The sequence below is a fragment of the Ovis aries genome, chromosome 24 (assembly GCF_016772045.2).
Source record: "Ovis aries strain OAR_USU_Benz2616 breed Rambouillet chromosome 24, ARS-UI_Ramb_v3.0, whole genome shotgun sequence".
NCBI classification, from domain to species: domain Eukaryota; kingdom Metazoa; phylum Chordata; class Mammalia; order Artiodactyla; family Bovidae; genus Ovis; species Ovis aries.
The window spans coordinates 28443374-28469139 of record NC_056077.1 but is presented as its reverse complement, the minus strand read 5'-3'; the positions used below and the strand labels follow the sequence as shown (position 1 = coordinate 28469139).

The 25766-nt window shown below is 49.4% G+C and overlaps 1 protein-coding gene across 1 annotated transcript in view; it reads right to left on the bottom strand.

Moving 5' to 3' along the window:
* Positions 1-651: 651 nt before the first annotated feature.
* The window catches only part of LOC105605805 (beta-glucuronidase-like), a 53569-nt gene continuing 28454 nt past the window's right edge, over positions 652-25766 (bottom strand). Inside the window, 9 exon segments of the mRNA XM_060405858.1 lie at positions 652-2662; positions 3005-4709; positions 6459-6605; positions 6926-7107; positions 7325-7477; positions 7820-8007; positions 8177-8319; positions 8503-8684; positions 9128-9216. Coding sequence (XP_060261841.1) covers positions 4568-4709; positions 6459-6605; positions 6926-7107; positions 7325-7477; positions 7820-8007; positions 8177-8319; positions 8503-8684; positions 9128-9216 — 1226 coding nt within the window. The 3' untranslated portion in view covers positions 652-2662; positions 3005-4567.

The window sequence follows — 25766 nt, the reverse complement described above, 5'->3', positions numbered from 1 at the left end:
GGCATTTTTCACTTAGCATAATTATTCAAGGTTCGTCTGTCTTGTAGCATGTATCAGCACTTCATTCCTTTGTATGGATATACCATGTTTTGTGTATTGAGTTGTTTTTACCTTTTGGCTATTGTGAATAGTGCTGTTGTGAACAAGTACTTGTACTTGCTTGAATACCTGTTTTGAAATATTTGGGGTATATACCTAGGAGTGGAATTGCTGAATCATACGGTAATTCCATGTTTTACTTTTTTTTAACTTTTAAAAAAAATTTATTTTAATTGGAGGCTAATTACAATATTGTAGTGGTTTTTGCCATACATTCACATGAATCAGCCATGGGTGTACATGTGTTCCCCATCCTGAACCACCCCCCCCCAACCTCCCTCCCCATCCCATCCCTCAGGGTCATGCCAGTGCACCAGCCCTGAGCACCCTGTCTCATGCATCGAACCTGGACTGGCGATCTGTTTCACATATGATGATATACATTTCAATGCTATTCCCTCAAGTCATCCCACCCTCGCCTTCTCCCACAGAGTCCAAAAGTCTGTTCTTTACATCTGTGTCTCTTTGGCTGTCTCACACATACGGTCATCATTACCATCTTTCTAAATTCCATAGATATGCATTAATACACTGTATTGGTGTCTTTCTTTCTGACTTACTTCGCTGTGTATAATAGGCTCCAGTTTCATCCACCTCATTAGAACTGACTCAAATGCATTGTTTTTAATAGCTGAGTAATATTCCATTGTGTATATGTACCACCGCTTTCTTTTCCATTTGTCTGCCGATGGACATCTAGGTTGCTTCCATGTCCTGGCTTTTGTAACACGTTTCACTTTTTGAGGAACCAACAAATTGTTTTCCTCCATGACTGCACCTTTTTATCCACCAGCAGTATACAAGTGTTCCCAAATCTCTACATTCTCATCAACATTTGTTAGTTTCTTCTTTAAAAAAAAAGTTACAGCCATGGAATCTCTTAAAAATATAATTTACTTAAAAATAAAATGAAAATATAATTTATTGAAGGCATATTATGTCCTTTACGAGGCATAACTGACCTGCCACTTTAGGGGTTCCATGCATCGACTTGATATCTGCATGTATTGCAGAGTGATCACCATAACAAGCCGGGTTAACAGCCGTCACCGTACACAAGTTCACAGCATCTTGTTTTCTTGTGATGAGAACTTTGAAGAGCCACTTGCCTAGCTACTTTCAAATATACAATACAGTATTCTTAACTGTAGCCAGCATACTGTACATTACACCCTCAGGGTTTATTCATTCTATAACTGGAAATCTGTGCCTTTTGCTCCCTTCACCAATTTTGCTCCCTCCCTCCCTGAGGCAACCACCAATCTATTCTCTGTACCCATGAACTCAGTTCTTTGGTTCATTTGTTATTTGTTGTTGTTTTAGATCTCACACATAAGTGAGATCATACAGTATCTATCTTTTTCTGACTTATTTTGTTTAGCATCATGCCCTTAAGTTCTATCCATGGTGTTACACATAGCAAACTTCCAGTCTTTTTTACGGTGGACTAACCTATTATATGCCAAGTTTTCTTTACCCATTCACCCACTGATGGACATTTTAGTTTGCTTCCATGTCTTGGCTGTTGTAAATAATGCTACAGTGAAGATAAGGGTACATCTTTCTCAGTTAGTGTTTTTGTTTTCTTTGGATAAATACCCAGTCGTAGAACTGCCGGACCGTGTGGTGGTTCTATTTTTAGTTGCTTAAGAAAGCTCCATACTGTTTTCCACAGTGGCTACACCAAAAAGCATTCTCACCAGCAAGTGTTCTCTTTTCTCCGCATCTTTACCAACACTCATTTCTTGTCTTTTTGATAGTAGCCATTCTAACAGGTGTGAGGTGATATCTCACTGGGGTTTTGATTTGCATTTCCCTGATGACTAGTGATGTTGAACACCTTCAAATATGTATTGGCCAACTGTGTCTTCTTTGAAAAAATGTCTACTTAGTTCCTCTGCCCATTTTAAAAGTCAGATTGTTTGATTTTTTGCTATTGCACTGTATGAGTTCTTTATGTATTTTGGGTATTAACCCCTCATCAGATACATGATTTGCCACAGAAAGCTTCACTGAAGCTGAGACCTGCCAGGTGAGGAGGGAGCAAAGCAGAGCCCACATCTATGGACTCAGTCTCCAGAGAAGAGCTCACGTCTGTCGTGTGCTGAGATATAATGATCTTTGAAATGTTCTCAGAGCATAAGGTCTGCGTTTTCATCTCATGGGAATGTGTGGGGGGTGCTGGTCTTTGACGCGCGAGGAGGCAGCACTGCAGTCATCTGACAACAGAACCAACCCCTGTTGGCTTTGGTCCTCCTTCCTGACGAGGAGGATTAAAATGCTATTATACAGGATGCACTGCAGATACAACTGCGGAGTGCTTAGGAAGCCAAGGGAAACAGTTTAATCTCCCTCCTGGAGCCCCCGGTCTGGTCACAGAGAGAACCAGGGACCGTGAGAGCTCACAGTGTTCCTCTGCCCAGTGAGGTGGCGTCCTCCTCCCCAAAGAGTGGACACCTGAGCTGAAGCATGAGCGCGGAGTTGAGTTCCATTAGCTGGTGATGGTGGAGCTAAGAAGGGCTTGCTGAACAAACAGAACAGACCAGGATCCGGGACTGAAGGCCTGGGAGAGGGCAGAGGGCAGAGGGCACGGACAGCCCCGAGCACAGATTAGAGCTTCATCTGTGGCATCAGGGGAAGCCAGGGACAGGACAAGGCTTGGATTTGTTCCAGGGACCACTTGGGCAGCCTGTGGGAGGCTACCTGAGGACCACGCACATGGAACAGAGGCTGAGTCCAGGCCGGCCGTGTGGAGAGGCAGCTTAGGGCCAGCCTGGTAAGCTGTGGGAGGTGGCCAGGACAAGGGAGGGAAGAGGAAGGAGGCAGATCTCTAGCCTGGGGCAGTGATGACTGACATCAGTGTCCGAGAGAGGGGAAAAATAACCCCCGTCTTCGACGCACTTACCTCGTGAAAGCCTTCAATGGCATCCGCTCCGTACTCGCTCTGAATCATCGGCTTCTGGTAGGCCTTATACCAGTTCTCGAACTGGGTTGCCAACTGCAGCTGAATCACCTCCATGTGCCCATAGTCGTGGTACCAGGAGTAGTAACTGTTCACACAGATCACGAGTGAAGGGAGCCAGCCTCTCGTTCTGGGCTGGCACCCCTGACCTGGCTGCAGCCGGGCTCCGGGAGGGCGATGAGAGGCAGAGCTGGCCCCAGGCACGCCAGCCCAGGGGAGCCCATCCAGACTGGACTTCCTTCATCTCTAGGTTGCGCTCCTGTCATTAGTCATCCCCTTGGCGCAACTGAGGGCCGAAGGCAGTTTTTCTCCTCACAGAGCCTCCCGAGTCCCCTTTCTGAGCTACTGTCATGGGCCCTAAAGAGACTGGACAGTTCCCTCCTAGGAGGGCAGCCCAGGTTGGGGGCAGCACCGCCGTGAATCTGAGCAATGCGCTGCTCGGTGGACCGCAAAGCTCACCTGAACCCACGCTCGCCTGCAGAGTCTGCACTGGGACCCATGCGGTCCATCTCTCCCAAGGGACTGCAGTACCCTTCTGAGCTTGGGGCAGAAAGATGCCGCTGGGAAGCGGCACCTCTGGGTGGGCACGTGACCACAGCTCACACATCCCAGCGGGTGAGCCTGGCAACCTTCTGGGGGCACCAGCACAGGCTCCCTTGCCCACCAGAGCAGAAAGGGATGCCACTGAGACTTTGAGACGCCCAGGTCTGCCTGTGCCCCATGGTGTTCCACCACAGTCGTGTTCCTTTGAAGGGATGGCACCGGATCACTGGGGCTGCAAACCATCGGGTCCATGTGACAATGACAGTGCTCACACCTACACTTGAACGGGGTTTTCTTATCCTCCCTTTCTCGAGAGGATTTCCCTTTCTGGAGCACTTCTTAGGACTGGCCTCAGTGCCCCAGTGAAGTATCTTCTTGCTCCTGTTTTACAGCTTTTGTGCAACAACTCAACACAGTTTCTGAGGGGCTGCTGTGCCCAGGGACCGTGAGAGGAGCCATGGGGTCCAACCGGCTGGGTGAGCCTCTCCCTTCAATTTTCAGTCCCCCCGACCCTGGATCTCAGCCGTGGTTCCCAAAGCTGACTGATGCCTGGAATCACTGAGGAGTTTTTTTTAAAACACAGATTCCTACCCTGGACATTATAAATCAGAATCACAAAATCTGGACCTCTGTACTTTCAAAAAGCTTCCATTTGTGGCTCCAACAATCAGCCGAGTTGGAGAAAGACAAGTCAATGATGACTTTAAGCTCCCTTAAACCTCTGCCCTTTTCTGAGCATATGAAACTTGGGGGCATAAAATTAAATCAAAGTGTAGAGATATCAATGAATTGAAAATGAACTGAGAAGGAATTCGACCTTCCTATGCCTGACCTCCTTAGTGTCGAGAAACTACACTGCCTGGCAAATCACTCCCTGGCAGTTCTCTTTAACCCAAAGACCATCTATGGAAACGGTCAGACTGGCTGCTCGTGGTCCCTCCCAGCAGCTCATCTCAGCAAGCATCAGGGCAGGACAAGAGGACAGGCGGAAGGAAGATGCGCAGAGACCCCCAGGCTCACCCCCAGGTCTGCTTCATAGTTGGTGTTGGTCACAAAGGTCACGGGCCGGGAGGGGTCCAAGGCTTTAGTATGGGCAATCAGCGTCCTGTCCACGGAGGGCAGAAGACATGGTGCCATCACTCTGAGGAAGGCCTCAGGCACCCCTCCTGAATCCCCTCCTTCCCATCTTCCCAGACTAAACACCGCCACGACACGGCTCTCTTCCCTGTCTTCTAGGGCATTTCAGGTAAGTAAACATGTTCCTCGAGACATCATGTTTCCTGACATCATTCTCTCTTCCTCCCTCCCCAGATCTTAGCCCCCCACCCGTCCCCCAGAGGGGCCATCCTCAATAGATGAGGCACAACCTAGATCTCTGAGCTGGGCGCTGCCAAAAGCAAGTTTCCTCATCTCTGACGAAACTAGGATGTTGTGCAGGTTAGGATGAGTATTAATACAACACATCACTAGGGAGCGTGTCCTGGGAGGCAAGCTGTGCACTGGGCACTCACTAGAGACTTAAATAGGCAAGTACTGGCTTGGCCAGAAAATTCATTCGATTGTTTGAACAATGTTATGAAAAAATACAAACGAACTTTTTGCCCAACCCGACCTCCAGCTGTGTGTCCAGAGCTCGTCTTTGCCCAGGAAGGTCCAATACACAGAGCCTCCATCCAGGACAGGGGGATGCAGGCAGTGTCTCCTAGGGAGTATTTCCATGGCCTCTGCTGCGTCCGCAGTAAGTGAAATAATTCTCCACACCTGGCTATGCTACAACTGCAGGATGGGAAGAAAGAGAAGGATCCAAGAACATGCCAGGAGGCTGGCCCACTGTGGGGAGATGGACCCTGTGTGAGGTGTCTGCGCAGGACAATGCCTGGGGGGTGGGTATGCAGTGAACGGACAATTAACTTCAGGTGACCTGGTCCTGTCTAACAACGTAACTTTAGGATAGTCAGAATATGCACGTGTTTGAAAATCTGTTTATAATTATATGCCTAGGTAAGTCAGCTTTATAAAACTTAAAGCCCCTTTACAGGTGAACTCAAAAGCATTGCAAACTGGTTTTGTGCAGTTCTAACATGTACTAAATTTCCCAGGAATGGAGACACCATAAAAATCAAAGGAAGACCCAGGTGGCTTGGTGGTGAAGACCCGCCTGCCAAGCGGAAGACGCGGCCTTGATCCCTGGGTCAGGAAGATCCCCTGGAGAAGGAAATGGCAACCCACTCCAGTATTCTTGCCTGGGAAATCCCAAGGACAGAGGAGCCTGGTGGGCTATGAGGTCGCAGAGATTTGGACACGACTTAGCGACTAAATAAGATCAGGGCTTGGATTTGACTGGAACTCTATTGGCCATGGCTCAGAGCCTCAGAAAAGAGCAGAACAGAAGGAAATGCTGCTCGCGGCACCAGAGTTGCCGGCTACGCTTTCCAGCCCTGTCATCAGCTTCTGCAGCTGTGTTTTCAGGGAGTTTCACAGAAGGTGCAAGCGCCTGACTCCTTCAGCAGCCCTTCTGGAGAGTCAGGCTCACACATTTATGTATTCTTTGACAAATGTCAGTCAGGCCAGGTCACTATCTTTTTTCTTTAATTTGAAGTTGCATGTATAAGTAGGTAGGTTAACTCTGCATTTCATTTCAGGGGTGTCAAGGAGACACTTGGCTGAAATGATCTGGGTGGGTGGGTACCTTGTCCCCTGAATTGACCAGAGATGGATGCACCTGGGCTGGGAGCCGCCCACACGCACTGCAGGGCCCACCGCCACTCTCCCATGGCTCCCAGGCAAGGCTGAGCTGGCCCCGCAGGCTGCGGTCTCACCCAGGACCCAGCCCAGGCAAGGCCGGAACACTCACTTGAAGTAGTAACCAGCCGGTTTCAGGAAGGAAGCCGGCTCATTGGCCACGGACCACATTACAACGGCCGGGTGATTCTTGTCCCTGCGGATCATTTCCTCCATCACCTCCAGGTGGTGCTGCAGAGACACGTTGCTGAAGCTCTCCCTGGGGGCCAAGGGAGGAGAGGGAGCAGGTCAGTCTGATTTTCTTTCCCTCTTGTAGAAACTCTGGGCTTCCCTGATGACTCAGTGGTAAAGAACCCGCCTCCCAATGTAATAAATGCAAGTTGGATCCTTGGGTCGGGAAGATCCTCTGAGGAAGGAAATGGCAACCCACTCGTATTCTGGCCTGGAGAATCCCATAGACAGAGGAGCCTGCCGGGCCACAGTCCATGGAGTCCCAGAGTCAGACATGACTGAGCGACAGCATGCATGCACAGGCTGCCGAGCTGGGGGGGCCGCGCAGTGCAGGCAGCGGGCACTCACACCAGCGCGATGCCCACGCCGGGGCTCTCGTCGATGACCACGATCCCGTAGCGGTCACAGAGCTGCAGCACCTCCTCCGCGTAGGGGTAGTGGCTGCTGGTGCGGAAGGCGTTGGCGCCCAGCCAGCGAAGCAGGTTGAAGTCCTTCACCAGCAGCGGCCAGTCAAAGCCCTTCCCTCGGATCTGGGGGACAGCAGAGATGGGTGAGCCCCTGCCCTCGACCCCATCCCAGACACGTTTCCTCCAAGAGCTGGGCCCGCCGGAGTCACCCCATCAGCCCGCTATCCAGGCCAAAGACAGGCAGTGGTTTGGGGCGGTTTGCTATGAGCTGCCCTCAGGCACTCCAGGGGCCGCGGGGAAGCGGATGGCGAGAAACAGGGACCCAGGAGCCCCTACTCACGTCTGCATCCTCATGCTTGTTGACCCCTTGGAAATAGAACGGCTTCCCATTGATGAGGAACTGGCTCTCGGTGACGGCCACGGTGCGGATCCCCACCGGGAGGGTGTAGAAGTCAGACACGGGCCCCACGGCTGTCTGCGCCATCATCTTCACCTGTGAAAGCCGAGCACTGAGTGTGAGGCAGCCTGACGGGCCTGAGCCCCACTGCAGCCTGAGCTTCCCAGGACAGCCCCTGGCTAATCACTGTGGCCCACCTCTGGGTCTGCAAGTGGAGAGAGGCAGAAATTACATCTGCTGTGAGAAAGAAGAAACTTTTGCCCACACTGCCCCGGGGCCTCCTCTTCCAACTCAGCCACCCCACCAATGACTGAAAGAATCAGGCTGGGGACTCTTCAGTCCAATGGACCAGGAAGCTGACCTGACCAGGCCTGCTGAAGCTAGGGCTGCTGGATGGGGACAAACAGCCTCCCCCAGCCCAATCCTCACCACCATTACCTCCAACGAGTACAGGTAGGCAGGGTGCTCCTGCATCAGGTACGGCCACCAGAGGTGGGCACTGGGCACCTGCAGCTGGCCCTGGACCCCTGCCCCCTTGGCCAGGACTTTGCCTTCCTCATCCAGAAGACAAACATCCAGTTGGAAGTGGTCACTGCCCTGGACAACAATCCTTTAATTCACCCGCCCTACAGGAGAGATCAGATGAGAGAGAAGGTGGGGGGACGTGACCTGGGGTCCTACAGGTGAGAGCACCTTGAGGAGGGATGGGAGAGCCTGTCTCCAAGGGGATCTTTCCAAACAGGGAACCAAGCCACTCTGGGCCTGGCTGAGGGCAGATCCTGGCAGGAGCCTCACCAATGTCTTGGTCCACGTCAGTGGTGACGGTAATGTCATCGATGTAGGTGGTAGGTGTGGTGTAGAGGACCACAGACCGATGCAGTCCCGCGTAGTTGAAGAAGTCAAACTTTGTGTTCTGGACAAAGTAACCCTTGGGGTACCTAGGACGGAGCAAGGAGACAGTGGCCTTGTCCCGAATCCTTTGATCTCAACGCAGATGTCTCCCTGGCCTCCAAGAGCCAGGGCCTCACCTCTGCTGAAGGCACCCTGTCCCTTGGTGGGAAGACGTCTGGGCAGGGTGGGGAGTGGGGGTGGGGGCAGGGGCTGGGCAAGGTGCTGCTCACATGGAGGGGTCCGTCTTGTAGAGGATGGTCCCAGGCGGCAGGGTGTGGGGGGACAGCGTGTTGTTGATGGCGATGGTGATGCGGCAGGAGGACAGGGGCCCGCTCTGGACCAGCTTGCTGATGTCAGCCTCGAAGGGGAGATGGCCCCCCTCGTGCTCGACCACGTGGACCCCATTCACCCACTGCAGATACAGAGAGACAAGCGGGGGTGGGGCCTGGCCGTTTCCAGCACACCCTCACACACAAGTGCAGGATGAGGGAAGCGGGCAGAGTGGGGCGGGCTGAGGGTTCTGCCAGCTGCCACCGACCTCATGAGTGGAAGAATGGGGCTCCAGGGAAATAGACGAGACCACTCTCCGCCACCCAGGGCACAAACCCTAGCTTGGGGCCTTAGATGTGCCCTGCCCCCACATGTGCCCCAGAGGCGGGCTGTCAGGTGGGGGCTGGGAGCAGGCTCCCCGGCACAGCCCATCCGCCGCCCCGCCCCGCGCCTGGACACCCGCTCTGCCCACCGCCCGCCACACTGACCACGATGGCATAGTAGTGGGCGCTGCCGAGCCTCAGAACCACTCTCGTGCCCAGGCCTTCCGCCCACCGCTGGGGCAGCGTGATCTCCCGTTCATACCACACCCAGCCGACAAAACTCCGCAGCTGCCCATCCTGGCCCACGTCGTTGAAGCTGGACGGCACCGGCATGTCCAGGGTAGGGCCCGACTGAGGAGACAAGGGCGGGAATCAGGTCCAGACCACCCAGGAAACTAAGGGGCCAGGTCCCCCAGCAATTCTGCCTGCAGGACAACGCTGGACAAAATGATTTCTCCCCAGGGCCTTTCCTGGTGGCCCAGAGGTGGGAATCTGCTTTGCAATGTATGGACACAGGTTCGATCCCTGGTCTGGGAAGATTCCACATGCTGCAGGGCAACTAAGCCCAAGCAGCACAAGACTGGATGCAGCCAAATATTTATATGGCTGCATGTTAAAATATTAAAAAAAAAAAAAAAAAGACGTCTCCCAGACCCTCCCAGATTCCAGACCACCCTACCAGCAACTCACCAGTGTCTCTATGGACTCATTTAATTTTTACAACTCCATGAAGCAGACCCAGTCACTCACTCACTCACTCACTCTCTCAGGGGTGCACAGGGAACACCCACATGGTGTTCTAGGCCCTGGGAATAGGACACTGAACAAGGCCTCCGCTGTCAGTGAGCAGTTCTATGTAGAGAGTGGGGAGAGGGGCAGGGAGCTATCTTCGGGTCAGGGAAGGCCTTTGGGGGAGACAGGACCCATGGGATACAACCTCTGGACATCCTGGCAGAATCTGAGCCCCACAAGGAACCCCTTGAACCTCTTGACCCTGAATACCTCAGGAAGAAGGCAAGGCAGGAGTGGACAGACAGCTCAGTGAATCTGGAAGCAGCTTGGGGAAGAGCTTCCTGAAAACACAGATGGGACACGGGAGCTTGGAGGAAGCGGGATTCCCTGCCCCTCACAGCTGTATGCCCAGTGGCTGGCCCACGCCCTGCCACACAGTGAGGACCCAGTAAATACTGACTGAATGAATGGATAACTTTCTGATGACAGCAACAGCTAGGAGGCTTTGTGTCTGAGGTCTGGTGGGAGCAGAAGTTCTTTCTCAGGGCAGCGGGCACTCGGGGCTCCATGGAAAGTGGTGTGCCCAGGGCCACAGCCAGCCTGGGGCAAGAAGGATGTCCAGAAATGAGACCCTAACTAAGAGGAAGATGATCAACTGACTGCCACCGGGAGGAAGGCTGGCCGGGGAGCCGGGGCTGCTTTCAGAGGAAACTGTGAGTGGGGCACGTGCCCGGCTCCCCCGCGCCTTTCTTCCTCTGATGAGGGCTGAGCGGCAAGGACTGAAAAAAGAGGAAAAGGTCAGTTTTCATTCCAATCCCAAAGAAAGGCAATGCCAAAGAATGCTCAAACTACCACACAATTGCACTCATCTCACACACTAGTAAAGTAATGCTCAAAATTCTCCAAGCCAGGCTTCAGCAATATGTGAACCGTGAACTCCCTGATGTTCAAGCTGGGTTTAGAAAAGGCAGAGGAACCAGAGATCAAATTGCCAACATCCATTGGATCATTGAATAAGCAAGAAAACATCTATTTCTGCTTTATTGACTAAGCCAAAGCCTTTGACTGTGTGGATCACAATAAACTGCGGAAAATTCTGAAAGAGATGGGAATACTAGACCACCTTGCTTGCCTCTTGAGAAACCTGTATGCCGGTCAGGAAGGAACAGTTAGAACTGTACATGGAACAGACTGGTTCCAAATAGGAAAAGGAGTACGTCAAGGCTGTATATTGTCACCCGCTTATTTAACTTATATGCAGAGTACCTCATGAGAAACGCTGGGCTGGAAGAAGCACAAGCTGGAATCAAGATTGCTGGGAGAAATATCAAAAACCTCAGATATGCAGATGACACCACCCTTATGGCAGAAAGTGAAGAGGAGCTAAAAAGCCTCTTGATGAAAGTGAAAGAGGAGAGCGAAAAAGTTGGCTTAAAGCTTAACATTCAGAAAACGAAGACCATGGCATCTGGTCCCATCACTTCATGGGAAATAGATGGGGAAACAGTGGAAACAGTGTCTGACTTTATTTTGGGGGGCTCCAAAATCACTGCAGATGGTGACTGCAGCCATGAAATTAAGAGACGCTTACTCCCAGGAGGAAAATTTATGACCAACCTAGATAGCATATTCAAAAGCAGAAACATTACTTTGCCGACTAAGGTCCATCTAGTCAAGGCTATGGTTTTTCCTGTGGTCATGTATGGATGTGAGAGTTGGACTGTGAAGAAGGCTGAGCGCCGAAGAATTGATGCTTTTGAGCTGTGGTGTTGGAGACAACTCTTGAGAGTCCCTTGGAGGGCAAGGAGATCAGTCCTGTGTGTTCTTTTGAAGGAATGATGCTAAAGCTGAAACTCCAGTACTTTGGCCACCTCATGCGATGAGTTGAGTCATTGGAAAAGACTCTGATGCTGGGAGGGTTTGGGGGCAGGAGAAGAAGGGGACGACAGAGGATGAGATGGCTGGATGGCATCACTGACTTGATGGACGAGAGTCTGAGTGAACTCCGGGAGTTGGTGATGGACAGGGAGGCCTGGTGTCCTGCGATTCATGGGGTTGCAAAGAGTCGGACATGACTGAGCGACTTAACTGAACTGGACTGAAAGATTTTTTTCCCCCAAATGCTTACAATATAAAAATAAGAAAAAGTAAGATGCAAAAGTTTATACTGTATGATCGTGCTGCTGCTGCTGCTGTTGCTGCTGCTGCTGTTGCTGCTGCTGCTGTTAAGTCGCCTCAGTCGTGTCCAACTCTGTGCAACCCCATAGACGGCAGCCCACCAGGCTCTGCCGTTCCTGGGATTCTCCAGGCAGGAACACTGGAGTGGGTTGCCATTTCCTTTTCCAATGCATGAAAGTGAAAAGTGAAAGTGAGGTCACTCAGTTGTGTCTGACAGTTAGCGACCCCATGGACTGCAGCCTACCAGGCTCCTCCATCCATGGGGTTTTCCAGGCAAGAGTACTGGAGTGGGTTGCCACTGCCTTCTCTGACTGTATGATCCTAGTAGTGCTAAAATTAAATCCACACAGCTGTAGATAGATGTGAAGTGTTATTATCAGTGTTACAGGTGATTTCCATTTTATTCTTCATATGTTCTGAGTTTTTGAAAATTTCCAACATGAACATGCATTAATTTTATAATCAGAATCAAAACAGTGGGGAGTTGCCTGAAGTTCCGGTGGTTAAGACTTCCCCTGCAATGCAGGGTGTGTGTGTTTGATCCCTGGTCCAGGAGTTAGTAACCCACCTGCCTCTAGGGCAAAAAACCAAAACATTAAACAGAAGCAATAATGTAACAGATTCAATAAAGCCTTCACAATAAAAAATGGTCCACATGAAAAAAAAAAGATAACTATGATCTTTTTAAAACTAGCAAATGGGCACAAATAACTAAAGTTGATCTGCTTCTGTATGTGTGTGTGTCTACATGTGTGAACGTGCACGCACAAGCACCCACTCAGTCACTCAGCCGTGTCCAACTCTTTGCAACCCCACATGCTATAGCCCGCCAGTCTCCTCTCTCCATGGGATCTTCCAGGCAGTAATACTGGAGTGGGTTGCCATTTTTATCCAAGGCCACCTCCCTGACCCAGGAGTCACACCCTGCTCTCTTGCACCTCCTTCTTTGGCAGGCAGATTCTTTCCTGTTAGCACCACCAAGAAAGAAACCAATAACCATTTTAAAGTTTGCAAATGGGCACAAATAAAGTAGATCTGCTTCTATAAATTAATCAATTGATTTTCCATTTGAGAGTCAACCTGTATATACTTAATTACTCGAAAGTTGACTTTCTGCTGTTTGATAGAGATCAGAGGGAACTTGGTTTCCCAATGCATGACCCTGACAACCAGACCCTGCAGGGTGAAGTCCACGGGCCAGTTCCCTTCCCCCTTCATTCTGCAGCCGTGCATAAGCTGAATCTGCAGATGAAATTTTGGGAGTTGCCAGCAGTGAGAATGGATGAGGTCACCAAAGACAGGAGGGCAGGTGGATAACAGATCTCAAGATTAGCCCTAAGACACCCTGTGTTATGAGTAGAGGGGACAAAGAGGATGAATGAGCAGGTCACCATCTCCTTGAGAATAAGCACAGACCCCATAGTATAGTCTGTTGTGGTCTGACTGGTCTCCCTGATCCCTGGCTCTGAGTTCCAGAACTCACCATGCTCCTGCTGGCTTCTGGGCCCTGGCTTAGGACCCTCCCTCTGTCTGGAAGCCCTTCCACCCTGACTAGTTAACTCTTCCCACTTCCCCGTCACTCTCATTCTTAGTGATCATTTCAGAGTTTTGTTTCTTTGTTTCTTAGCCACACCACGTGGCTTCTAGAATCTTAATTCCCCAACCAGGGATGGAACCGAGGCCCTCAACAGTGAAAGAGCAGAGTCTCAACCATGAGATCATGAAGGAATTCTCTTTTTCCCAATACCTTTATCTTCACATCTCTTGGCCTCCGGTTCCTTCCTCCACATACACACAGGCCCCAAATTCACTGAGTGATTTGGTCCTTGGCTCGGGTCCCCTCTCCATCGAACCTCCTGTCCCGACCAGTGGCCTTCCGATCCTGGGCCTTTGTTCGTGACCACCTTGACTTTATCTACCTTTCCATGACCTGTGGTGACTCACTTACTGGATCATGGTCTAGATGCTTTTCATTTTCTCTTACCCAAGACTTCTGAGATTCCTCCCAGCCTACCATCTCCTCTAATTTTCATCGTCCCCATTTACTCTAAATTTGCTCTTTTACCAGATCCAAGCTCTGTTTTTCTCTATCCTCCCCATTTTTTTTTTTTTTTAATCTTAGGTCTCACCTCACGGCATGTGGTATGTTAGTTCCCAACCAGGGATCGAACCTGTGCCCCCTGCATTGGAAGGTAGAGTCTTAAGCACTGAACCACCAGGGAAATCATATCCTCCCCATTTTTCTGAATTGAGCTCTCCTCCCCCAGTTTTTCAGCCTGAAAGCCATTCTAAAACCACACCCTGGCTCTGCTAGGGGTCCCGCAGCATTCTATAGCTTTCCTCTGGAACCTCTCCACTCCTGCCTCCTCTTTACTCTTCCTCAGTTGCTGCCACCACCCACTTCACCCTTGGGAGAATATTCTCCTCACAAGCCCCCAACCCTGATGGACATCAAACCAACTTCCTCTTTGCTGCTTGCGAAGGTGGACACACAGACTTTTTCTATCCTAAGGACTTGTGTACACAGGGAGAAAGGGGAGACCAAGCTATCAAACTCAGGGAAGTTACTGAGTTCCATCTCTCATGGGCTGTGGTCTGTAGTTGCTGCTTTTCTTTTGAAACTTTCCTCTAGTTACTTATTTTATAATATTTATTTGTTTATTAGTGCCAGGTCTTACTTGTGGCATGTGGGATCTTCCTCCTTGACTAGGGATCAAACCCACACCCCCTGCACTGGTAGCATGAAGTCTTAGCCATTGGACCACCAAGGAAGTCCCGAAACCTTTCCTTTAAAGATCTGTCAGAGTGAAGAAGGAATTTATAGGGCCTGGACTCCATCTTAGGCCTGTTCATGCTGATCATGCTCAGCCACCTTCCCAATGGACTCTGAGCTCTGTGTTTAGTGCCTATGAAAACAACAACAGAAGGATAAGGCCCCCTCAAGACAGGGGAACCTTGAAGATCATATCTAGGTTACGCATCGCCTAAGAGAAAACATACACTATCACCCCTTCCTCCAGACAGGCCATAAATTTTTCTGTATCTATCGGAGTGTAACCTCGGGTTTATTGATTATTGGCTAATTGTTTGACTGTTTGAGCACATGAGCACAGCACGTGAATGATGGGGTTATTGGGATTGTATTTTCCTTGGTTTATGTAAGTCTCAAGGAATTTTGGGTGGTGGGTTCAGACACGTACACATGGGGTATAAAAGATTTTCACAAATGCCGGTCGGGGTCCTTGGCTAAGAGGAGACTCTGCCTTGGGCCCGCCGGTGTAATAAACTGCACTCCACTATCTGCATTGTCCTTCTGAGTGAGTTTGTTTCCCGGAACGCGTGGCTACAACAGTGGCTTCAACAGTGGCTTAGCTGGTAAAGAATCTGCAGTGCAGGAGACATGGGCTCAATTCCTGTGTTGGGAAGATCCCCTGGCGAAGGGAAAGGCTACCCGCTCCTGTATTCTGGCCTGGAGAATTTCATGGACTGTAGAGTCCATGGGGTCACAAAGAGCTGGACATGACTGAGTGACTTTCATTTCACTTTATCATTATACATACGTATGTATACACACACACACACCCTGTTTTTTTTTTCCATAAGATATATGTGGATATAAGCTAGAATCAAGATTGCGAGCAGAAATAACAATAATCTCAGGTATGCAGATGACACCACCCTTATGGCAGGAAGTGAAGAAGTAAAGAGCCTCTTGATGAAAGTGAAAGGGAGAGGAGAGTAAAAAAGTTGGCTTAAAGCTCAACATTCAGAAAACTAAGATCATGGCATCTGGTCCCATCACTTTATGGCATATATATGGGGAAACAGTGGAAACAGTGGCTATTTTTTTTGGCTCCAATATCACTGCAGATGTTGACTGCAGCCATGAAATTAAAAGATGCTTACTCCTTGGAAGGAAAGTTATGACCAACCTAGACAGCATATTAAAAAGCAGAAACATTACTTTGCCAACAAACGTCTGTCTAGTCAAGGCTATGGTTTTCCAGTAGTCTTGTATGGACGTGAGAGTTGGACTATAAAGAAAGCTGAGCACCAAAGAATTGATGCTTTTGAACTGTGGTGTTAGAGAAGACTCTTTAGAGTCCCTCGGACTGCAAGGAGGTAAAACCAATCCATCCTAAAGGAGATCAGTCCTGAGTATTCACTGGAAGGACTGATGTTGAAGCTGAAACTCCAGTACTTTATCCACCTGATGGGAAGAGCTGACTCATTTTAAAAGGCCCTGATGCTGGGAAAGATTGAAGGCAAGAGGAGAAGAGGACGAGAGAGGACGAGATGGCTGGATGGCATCACCGACTCAATGGACATGAGTTTGGGTGGACTCTGGGAGTTGGTGATTGACAGGGAGGCCTGGTATACTGCAGTCCATGGGGTCGCAAAGAGTCGGACATGACTGAGCAACTGAACTGAACTGATAAAAGGGATTCCTTGGGACATTTTTCCCACTGCTTTTTCCTCCTGTTCTTCAGCTCCTCTCTCCCAGGACTTGAGCCCAGCCAAAACCCATGATGCCTGGCTTCAGGACCTAATGAAGCTCAGGCTCTGATCACTGATTGCAAAAATTCAGTTAGAGACACAGCAATAGGTAAGAGGTGGATTTGTTATGATTCAGAGACAAGTACACCCTGCAGGGTGTGGGCCATTGCAGAGTGTAAGGGCTTAGGCCATGGAATGCAGTTGGGCTAGGTTTTGCGAGCTGGGTGAATTCATATGCTAATGAGTGGGAGGGTCATCCCAACCACTGGGGAACCACCCACTCTTCTTTTGAGGGTGTCTGGGAGCCGTCCTGCCACCTCTGGGTATGTCATTATTTTACAGATTGGGGATTAAGGTTTAGTTCAATTTGACTTATCATCTTGGACCCAGCTGATTTTAATCAGTTTATGTGATGCCCTTGCACTATGTCATTCTTTCAAAAGTTCTGTCCTGCCCCCTTCCCTCCTGTTTCAAGCTCTTTTCCTGATCCCCATCCGGGCCCACAATGTTGCCTTTACAGTCTTCTGGAGGGACAACCAGAAAATGGCTGGCCCTTGGGAGGGAAATACTATATAATATCCCGTCCCTCTAGATATTCAGACCTTCATCTTCCACTAGGTGGGCTATTGGGCCAAAGAGCTTTTCCTACAACATGTGCCGCACCAGCATCTCTCAGTGAGCCCGCTGGGGCAGGTGAAAGGCACACAGTGCCTGCCAGAAGCCCATCTGTTGGCATCCTTTCAAAGGCAACTGGGCTTCCAGGGATAAGGTTTGCCACTTCGGGAGTTAAGCCCTGCAGGCCGTTTGGGCCCAAACCCTTACCACCCTTCTCCTAAAGTTACAAACATACCCCAGGATCAAATCTCCACTCCACTTTTATAGAACACCTGGTCTGTTGCCTCTTACCAACTTGTTCTTAAGCCAATTATTAACTCCTACACCCAGGACCCTGCCCCCTGTAGGCAACATTGCTCCACCCAGCCTGTTATTAAAATACTTTAATGCCCCTACCAGGGCCACTCCTGTGTCATTAGTTATTACCTAGAGTGGGTCTATGACAATGAAATGTTTACCACTGGAGACACCCTAACCTGCTCTTATGGAGGACTAGGGGAGAAAATTCGTGACTTACATTCCCTTGGAGCAGTAAGAGGATAAGGCTTATGACTGTTTCACCAGGTTCCCGGTCTCAGGGCACAGGCTTGGATTGCTTTACATCATGATATCTATTCCCATCTGCAGTGAACAAACTGACAATGAGTTAAAATTACAACCCCTCAATCCTACCCAGCACTGGTCATGCTAGAGACCTTGGGGACACCCAAGTCCACTCTGGGAATCTCAGGAGGTCAACATGCCTTGGCCTGCCTAGGGATCTGGTACTTGAAAGGCTGTCACGCCGCAACCTGCTCTCAGATCCACCAGTCCAGGGGTCCTAGGAGGTCATCACGCCTTGACCAGCCCAGGGACCCAATTCTCGGGAGTCCCACCTGCATCTCCAGGAGGCTGTCATGCCTCAGCTTGCCTGAGGATCTGCACCCTGACCCTGCCTGGCCCTCAGGTTGCAACAGTACTGGGTAAGATAAGTCTCAAAAAGACTCATCCCTAAGGAAGTCCACCCATGGAAATGGAAGGAGACCTATTAGTTTTTTTTCCTCTCTGTAATGACTGTCTTTCAGGTTGCAAATAACCAATCCACTTCCCAACATACACCATTGAGATGCATCCTTGATGACTGGAAGCTGTCAGAGCTGATCCTCTAAGGAGAAGTCGCTTAAAATTCTTTTGCGCCACTGTGTGGCCACAGTACCCTCTGGGGGACAAGGATCACTGGCCAGAGGATTGGAGTTTAAGTTACAACACCCTCCTGCAGCTAGAATTATGATGCGGAAGACAAGGGGGAATGGACAGAGATCCCCTATGTCCAAATTTTCTTCCGACTGAGAGATATGAAGGAACTCTGTCTTAAGTATGTGATTGTTGTATGCCCTAAAAGTGAGCCGACTAGGCAAATGATGTGAGGCACAGACAACCAAGCGAAGGAACCCCTCCCCCCCACCGCCCCCCGTGAAGGCTCACCTCCCACAGCTCCCGAGTTGCCTGGTGCTCCTTCCTTGTGTCCAAACGTGTCCCTGTATCCGGAAGCACCCCCTCCACAAAAGCCAGCTCGAGTATGTCCCTTAGTTGAAACTGGAGGAGAATTTGGACCAACCCGGGTCCATAAGCCCTTCTCCCTCTTAGAACTAAGACAGATCAAACAAGACCTGGGAAGCTATACAGATGACCCAGGCAAATATATAGGTACATTCCAACACATTATCTTGGCCTTTGACTTGATGTGGAAGGGCATCATGGTCATATTTAGTCAAACTTTATTTGCTCCTGAGCATACTTGGGTTTTAAAGATATGCAAAGGGGCTTCACATGTCAAGTGGTAAATACCCAGTAGGGGAAACTGCAGTCCCCTCCTCAGATCCTAATTGGAACTATAATCACCCTGAACACATCTGTGAAAAGGATCATTTTCTAATCTATGTGAAGGCAGGACTGAAAGCAGCCCAGCAAAAAGTAATCAGCTATGCCCGGGTCTCAGCAATAACTCAGGAGCCCAGTGAGAACCCCACTGCCTTTCTGGAAAGGCTAAAAGAGGCCCTGCAAAAGTTTACCAATGTGGACTTAGACTCTTATGAGAGACAGGTGATTTCAAAAGACAAATTCCTGTCCCAGTGTGCATCAGATATCAGAAGAAAGTTACAACAGCTACAGCAACAGGACCCTGCTGCCTCTTTAGCTAAGACGGTCCAGACAGCCACCAATACCTTTTATAACAGAGAACAGAAGGAGCAAAGGCCCAGAAGGAGAAAAGGAAAGAGACAAGGCAAGCCCAGATGCTGGCTGCCCTCCAGGGAGGCCCTATGGCAAACCCTGAGTCCTTGAAGGACAAGGCATGAGGCAAATGCCTAATCTATAGATAGGTGGGCTATTGGGCCAAAGAGTATCCAAACCGTGACAAGTCTCCTAAAATGGCTTGCTGTAAATGCCATCAACTGGGACATTGGGTGGCACTCTGCTCTCAAGACGCAAGAGCCCCAAGGTCAAGCGCCAAGCCTTCCCTCACGAGGGTTCAACAGGACTGAAGCAGCCTGCTCCAGCCAGCCTACTTGTCACAGATAACGATCACGGGGCTTAGCCAAGGGTGCAACTGGATGTGGCAGGGTAGGTCAGAGAATTTCTTGGTTGATATGGGGGCTACCTACTCTGTCCTGACCTCCTACTCCGGAGCCTTCTCCTCCCAAATCTATACCATTTTGGGTGCTACAGGAAAAACAACTACTAAAAGATTCACCTGAGCACTTTGTTGCTGGGATGGACAAACATTTTTCCACCAGTTTCTAGTGGTCCCCGACTGTCCTCCTCCCTTGTTGGGAAGAAATTTCTCCTTGCCTTCAAAATCTTGCAGCTACTGCAGTCCTGATAAAAGATGCTTTAAAACTCTCTTTTTGAGGCAAACTAACTATTTTTACCAGCCACCAAGTGAAACAACTCCTAAATGGGAGAGGCCATTTATGGATGTCTGATCAAAGAATCCTCAGATATCAAGTAGTGCTGATGGAAAATCCAGGCCTCACTATATCCCCTCGTGAGGTTCTTGATCCAGCCACCCTCCTGCCTACCCCTGAGGGCTCTCTCCCCTTTCACTCTTACCTAGAAACCTTGGCTCACTGGACAATACCCCGAGGATTGTTGGAAGATCCTCTGACCAATCCTGAGGAAATCTGGTACACTGACGGGAGCAGCTTTGTCTTGGATGGAAAAGAAGAGCCGGATATGCAGTAGTCTCCAATTTTGACACAGTAGCGGCTAAACCTTTGCCACCAGCTCAGCCTAATTAGCTGAGCACATAGCCCTGACTCGAGCTTTAGAGCTGGGAAAAGGAAAAAGAGTAGCTATTTACACTGACTCCAAGTACGTCTTTCTGTTGCTACATGCACATGCTGCTATTTGGAAAGAAAGAGGCTGCCACTTTACCACCCGAGGGTCCCCAATCAAATATGGTGATCAAATCCTTAGAGACTTGGAGGTGGTCCATCTGCCCGCTGAAGTTTCAGTCTCCCACTGTAAAGGACACCAAAAAGGGAGCATGGAAATGGCACGAGGGAACCAAGCAGCTGATCAGGCAGCTAGGAGAGCAGCATTACCGAACCATGACCTAATAGGGGGTGCCACCTTAGTTCCACAGACTAATTTGCCAGAAACTCCTTCATATACTGAATGTGAGACTCTTAAAGCTAAGAGTGAGGACTTTCAAGAAGATCATATTGGGTAGTTCTAAAAGGAGGGACTCCTTTTTTCTGCCTAGGAACTTCCAATGGAAGTTGGTTAACTCCTTACATGCCACCACTCATTTAGGGGAAAAGGCCCTCCAAAGATTACTAGAAATGTCCTTCAGAGGAACAGGCCTCCAAACGACTGTAAGGCAAGTGGACTCCTCTTGCCCCACTTGCCAGTTAAACAACCCCGAAGGAGCTCGAAGACCCCAGCCGGCCCAGCCTGTCCACAGACATGGGACCTATCCAGGAGAGGACTGGAAGATGGACTTCACCCAGATGCCAGTTTCTCAAGGGTATAAATACCTATTAGTCATGATAGATACATTCACAAGATGGATTGACTGCTTTCCCACCTGGACTGAGAGGGTTGATTGGTGATGGTGGTGAAAAAACCGCTCCGTGAAATCATTTCAAGATTTGGTCTGCCCAGGTCATTACAAAGTGACAATGGGACATCATTTACTTCTAAGGTCACCTAAGGGGTCTCTAAAGCATTGGGCATTACTTATTATCTCCATTGTGCCTAGAGGCCTCAGTCTTCAGGAAAAGTAGAAAGAGCCAATCAATTCTTAAAATCAGCAATAAAAAAGATAACCCAGGAGACCTCTCTGGGATGGAAGGAGGCTTTACCAATAGCTCTTCTCCGCATCTGAATTGCCCCTAAGGAACAGGTTGGTCTTAGTCCTTCTGAGATGCTATATGGGGGACCTTTTCTTTATGTCAATGACCTCTTCCTAGATCCAGAATCTCAGACCCTCCAGTCTTAAACCATGGCCACTGGGCAATTCCAACAGGATATACGCTTGTGGGGTGTCAACTAGGACACAAAAGATTCTCAGGAGTCACTGCTATATGCCCCAGGGACTCAAGTCCTAATTAAAGTCTGGAAAGATGGGTCCCCAAAGGCTCAACTCCAGCCCACATGGAAGGGCCCCTACCCTGTAATACTTTCTACCCCCACAGCAGTCAAGGTACCAGGACATGACTCCTGGATTCACTACTCACGAGTCAAGCCGTGAAAAAAAAACAGAAGAGGACACTCAATACACCTGTGAGCCCCTGGGAGATCTCAGATACCTACTCAGGACTGCAAATGAGCGCCATTCTAATGAACACCCCCAAAATCTAGTTTCTGGGGATAAGATTTCTCAGGACAGCTCTAAAGAACCAACACAGCTTGGCAGGGGTTGTACTCCAAAACAGACAGGAGATAGATCTTCTGATCCCTGAACAAGGAGGGACTTGAGCCATCCTGGCGATGGGAATTTGGAGTTGGCTAATGCCCCTACTGGGCTTTCCTGGTGGCTCGGATGGTAAAGCGTCTGCCTGCAATGTGGGGGACCCGGGTTTGATTCCTGGGTCGGGAAGATCCCCTGGAGAAGGAAATGGCAATCCACTCCAGCACTCTTGCCTGGAAAATCCCATGGACGGAGGAGCCTGATAGGCTACAGTCCATGGGGTTGCAAAGAGTTGGACACGACTGAGCAACTTCACTTTCACTTTCACTTTCAATGCCCCTACTAGCCCTTGTTATGCCATATTGATGCTGCTTATGGTTGCTCCATGCATTATCAATTGCCTAACACATTTTGTCTCTGCCCAGGTCAACAAGCTACAACATGCAGTGCCAGTTCAGGAAAATATTGCTCACTCTTAGAGGGACACTACTATAAGGACTCTGAGGCTTGAGACTAGCAAGACGGGGAGGCCCAATGCCCCTCGCCATACCAGTTCAGCAGGAAGTAGCCAGAAAGACCTGGATGCCCCTATTCCCAAAGAAATGGGCCTCCCATCTCTTGAGGGGGGAATGTTAGGTAGTTAGAATAGGAAAAAGGAGTCCAGAAGGGCAGTGGCTAAAAGACAAGGAAGGGAAAAGCCCATGAAAATAGGACAAAGGAAGGACTGAGGACTGGAGTGAGGACCTCGGGTAGAACAAACAGCACCCCTGGCTGGCCCACTTTACATGGGGCAGGCCCGGGGGAGGAAAGCACATAAAATGAGGAGACAAAGCGCCAGGGGTCTCTCTCATCTGCTCGCGTGCGGGCCAGCTCTCTCTCCTCTTCGCGTCTTTTGGGTTGGCATGCCCTCACGCCGCGAGGACGTATTTTCCTTTTATTTTCTAAATAAAATGGAGCTGTAATACTAATCTGTCTGAGAACTGAGAGCTGTAACACGGTCTTTCCAAGGGCTTTAATATCCATTGCTTCCAATTTTTGTTGTGACGAGACAGAACCGAGGAAATTACACACTGCCCTGACATTTCATAAGTAGTCTCAATTCTACACTTTATTCAGATAAGAGCCTTTAAATCAAATTTATATGACCTGGACTGGTGTCTATCCTCTGTTGCTATAGAAAGAGGAAATTCCTGAAATTTTCTTTTTCTTGCAACATTCTCAAGACTCAATACCTGCTTTCCATTAGCACCTACAGAAAAAGAAGGGCTGGGGACCTCAAAACCCAGCCTATGGAAAGGAAAAGGCAGATGCTAGTTCTAAACCAGAGGAGTAAGGGACACGTAACTTCTTCCTTGAAGCACCTGATAGAAGTTAGCACCCTTGGAACTTTCCTGATGATCCAGTGACCAATGGAATGCCAGGGGCTGGGGCGGGGGCGTTCGATCCCTGGTCAGAGAACTAGATCCTGAATGCCAAAACTAAGACCCAGTGCAGTAAATAAAAAGATATATTTAATTAATTTTTTTTAAAGTTAGCAACTTCAGGTCATCTCACCTCTCCCTGATCTACCCCTGACACTTCTCACAATCCGGAACAACCCTGTCTATTTCCTCTCAGGAATGCCTGGGGTAGAATGAATAACAAAGCACTGCCATCAGCATCCCCAGGAGAGACATCCCCTGCTCCCAGCCCCAGCAAGCCAGGCACAGCTGGGCACATGCTTTGGCCAGATCCAGCCATGCTGACATGTATAGCTCTGCTCTGTCCATTTCAATGACTGGAGAGTATCCCACTGTATGAATCACACCACCCTTTCCTTTGAGCACTTAGGTGGTTTCCCATTTTCACTTTACCATCAGCACATTCCTCACATGCCTACTGACCTTTGGCTCACACATGATACTTTCCCCAGGTGTTTCCTCAACATGGAGCTGCTGGGACTGGAGAGTCCGTTCATCTCTCCCTTTTTGACTTTCCTGTCCGTTTCCCTGTTCATCTTCCCAGGCACTCTCCATGAGGCTGTGCACACTAGAGATTTCAGTCCCAGCTACTCCATATGAGCTGACTCATTTGAAAAGACCCTGATGCTGGGAAGGATTGAAGGCAGGAGGAGAAGGGGACAACAGAGGATGAGATGGTTGGAGGGCATCACTGACTCAATGGACATGAGTTTAAGTAAACTCCGGAAGTTGGTTATGGACAGGGAGGCCTGGCGTGCTGCAGTCCATGGGGTCGCAAAAAGTCAGACACAACTGAGCGAATGAACTGAACTGAACTGACTACATGAAAGCTAAAGAAAATCACCCAGCCACCAGTCCCTCTCTGGACCCAGCCCAGGCCCACGCCTCTCCCCTTTGACCACCTCTGCTTGTGTCTGCTTCACAAAGAGGTCTTGCTAATTTTCATCTTGACTAGATCTTTCTGAATCTTTTCTCTTTATGCGTTTCATTCATCTTCATTTTATGTCTAAAGCATGGAGTCATGATGCTATTTGACTGTAAGTCTGCCCTAAGCGACTTTTCTATGCATCTCCCCCATCCCTCATCACCCTTCTGTTACCGAGTCCAAGTTCTCTCTACTCACCACACAATAGCTCAGCTAACAGAGAGAGGTGTCAAGGCAAAGAATACAACTTTACCAGGAAAGCTGGCTGACTGACAAGATGGCAGACTAATGTCTCAAGATAACCATCTTTATCAGGGCCTGGATGCCAGGTTCTTTTATAGAATGTGGGGGGCGGAGAGGATTAAAGTAAAAAGGCCATTAGTTTTGCAGCTATCTCCTAGAATGGCCAATCTTGGGGAGGGTATGAGTTAATTTCTTCCTTCCTGTAGCCATCCACAGGTGGATGTGGTCCTGAACAAAGGTGTTTTGGTTTAACATTCTGGCAGAGGGGCTGGGTTCCCTGAGGCAGGCTATTTTGTATGGACAATATCCTTTTACTGAACAAAAGCAATGAGAAGCAAAGGTTAAAGTAAAAGAAACAGGTCTAACACGGAGTCAGTTCTTCCCTGTAACTTTTATACTGGTATTTTTGTTCCTGGGCCCCAGAAATACCTTCCCAGGCTTCTCTTGGAGGCTGCATAGTTCTTTCTTCTGTTCTCTGGGTCATGTTTCTAAGCTTGGCTCAGATGCCAGCTCTTTTGTTTCCTGATGGGACAAAACTTCCTCTTGGGATAGCCACTGTCAACCACATTTGCAGTCAGGGCCCTGACCTGGAGGCCTGGCTGCGTGGCATGAGCCAAACTGTGAGTCTGGCAGCCCATCCTCCTTTCATAACCACAGTGACATGGACCTCACCCCATAAGTGACAGCATACAGGGTATCACCTGGGTAAAGGTGATCTGGGACCTTTAGAGTGCTCCCTGGATTCCTACTGCTTGATGACATTAGTAACAGCACTCACTCCCCCTCCCCCTGCCCCCAGCAGAATTTCTGTTGTGGAAGACTATAAAGTGGACTTGTTTGTTCTCTGCTACAGATGAGGAAACTGAAGCTGAATGAGAGGGAAGGTGAAATGACTTGCTCAGGGAAACACACCCAAAACTACATTGTCCGTTTTTCTTTTTTCTTTTTTTGGCACAGCTTGCAGGATCCTGCGGGCTTCCCAGGTGCCTCTTAGTGGTAAAGAACCTTCCTGCCAATGCAGGCAACATAAACATGGGTTTGATCCCTGGGTCAGGAAGATCCCCTGGAGTAGGGCATGGAAATCCACTCCAGTGTTCCTGCCTGAAGAATCCATGGATAGAAGAGCCTGGTGGGCCACAGTCCATAGGGTTGCAAAGAGTTGGATATGACTGAAACAACTTAGCATGTACACATGCACACAGGATCTTAGTTCCCTGACCAGGGATTGAAGCCCGGACCTGGCAGTGAAAGTGCCAAGTCCTATCAACTGAACCACCAGGGAGCTCCCTACATTTACCATTGTTGACGGTACATCACCCAGAAGACTTTTTAATGTTTAGAACAGAAAATAATAGAA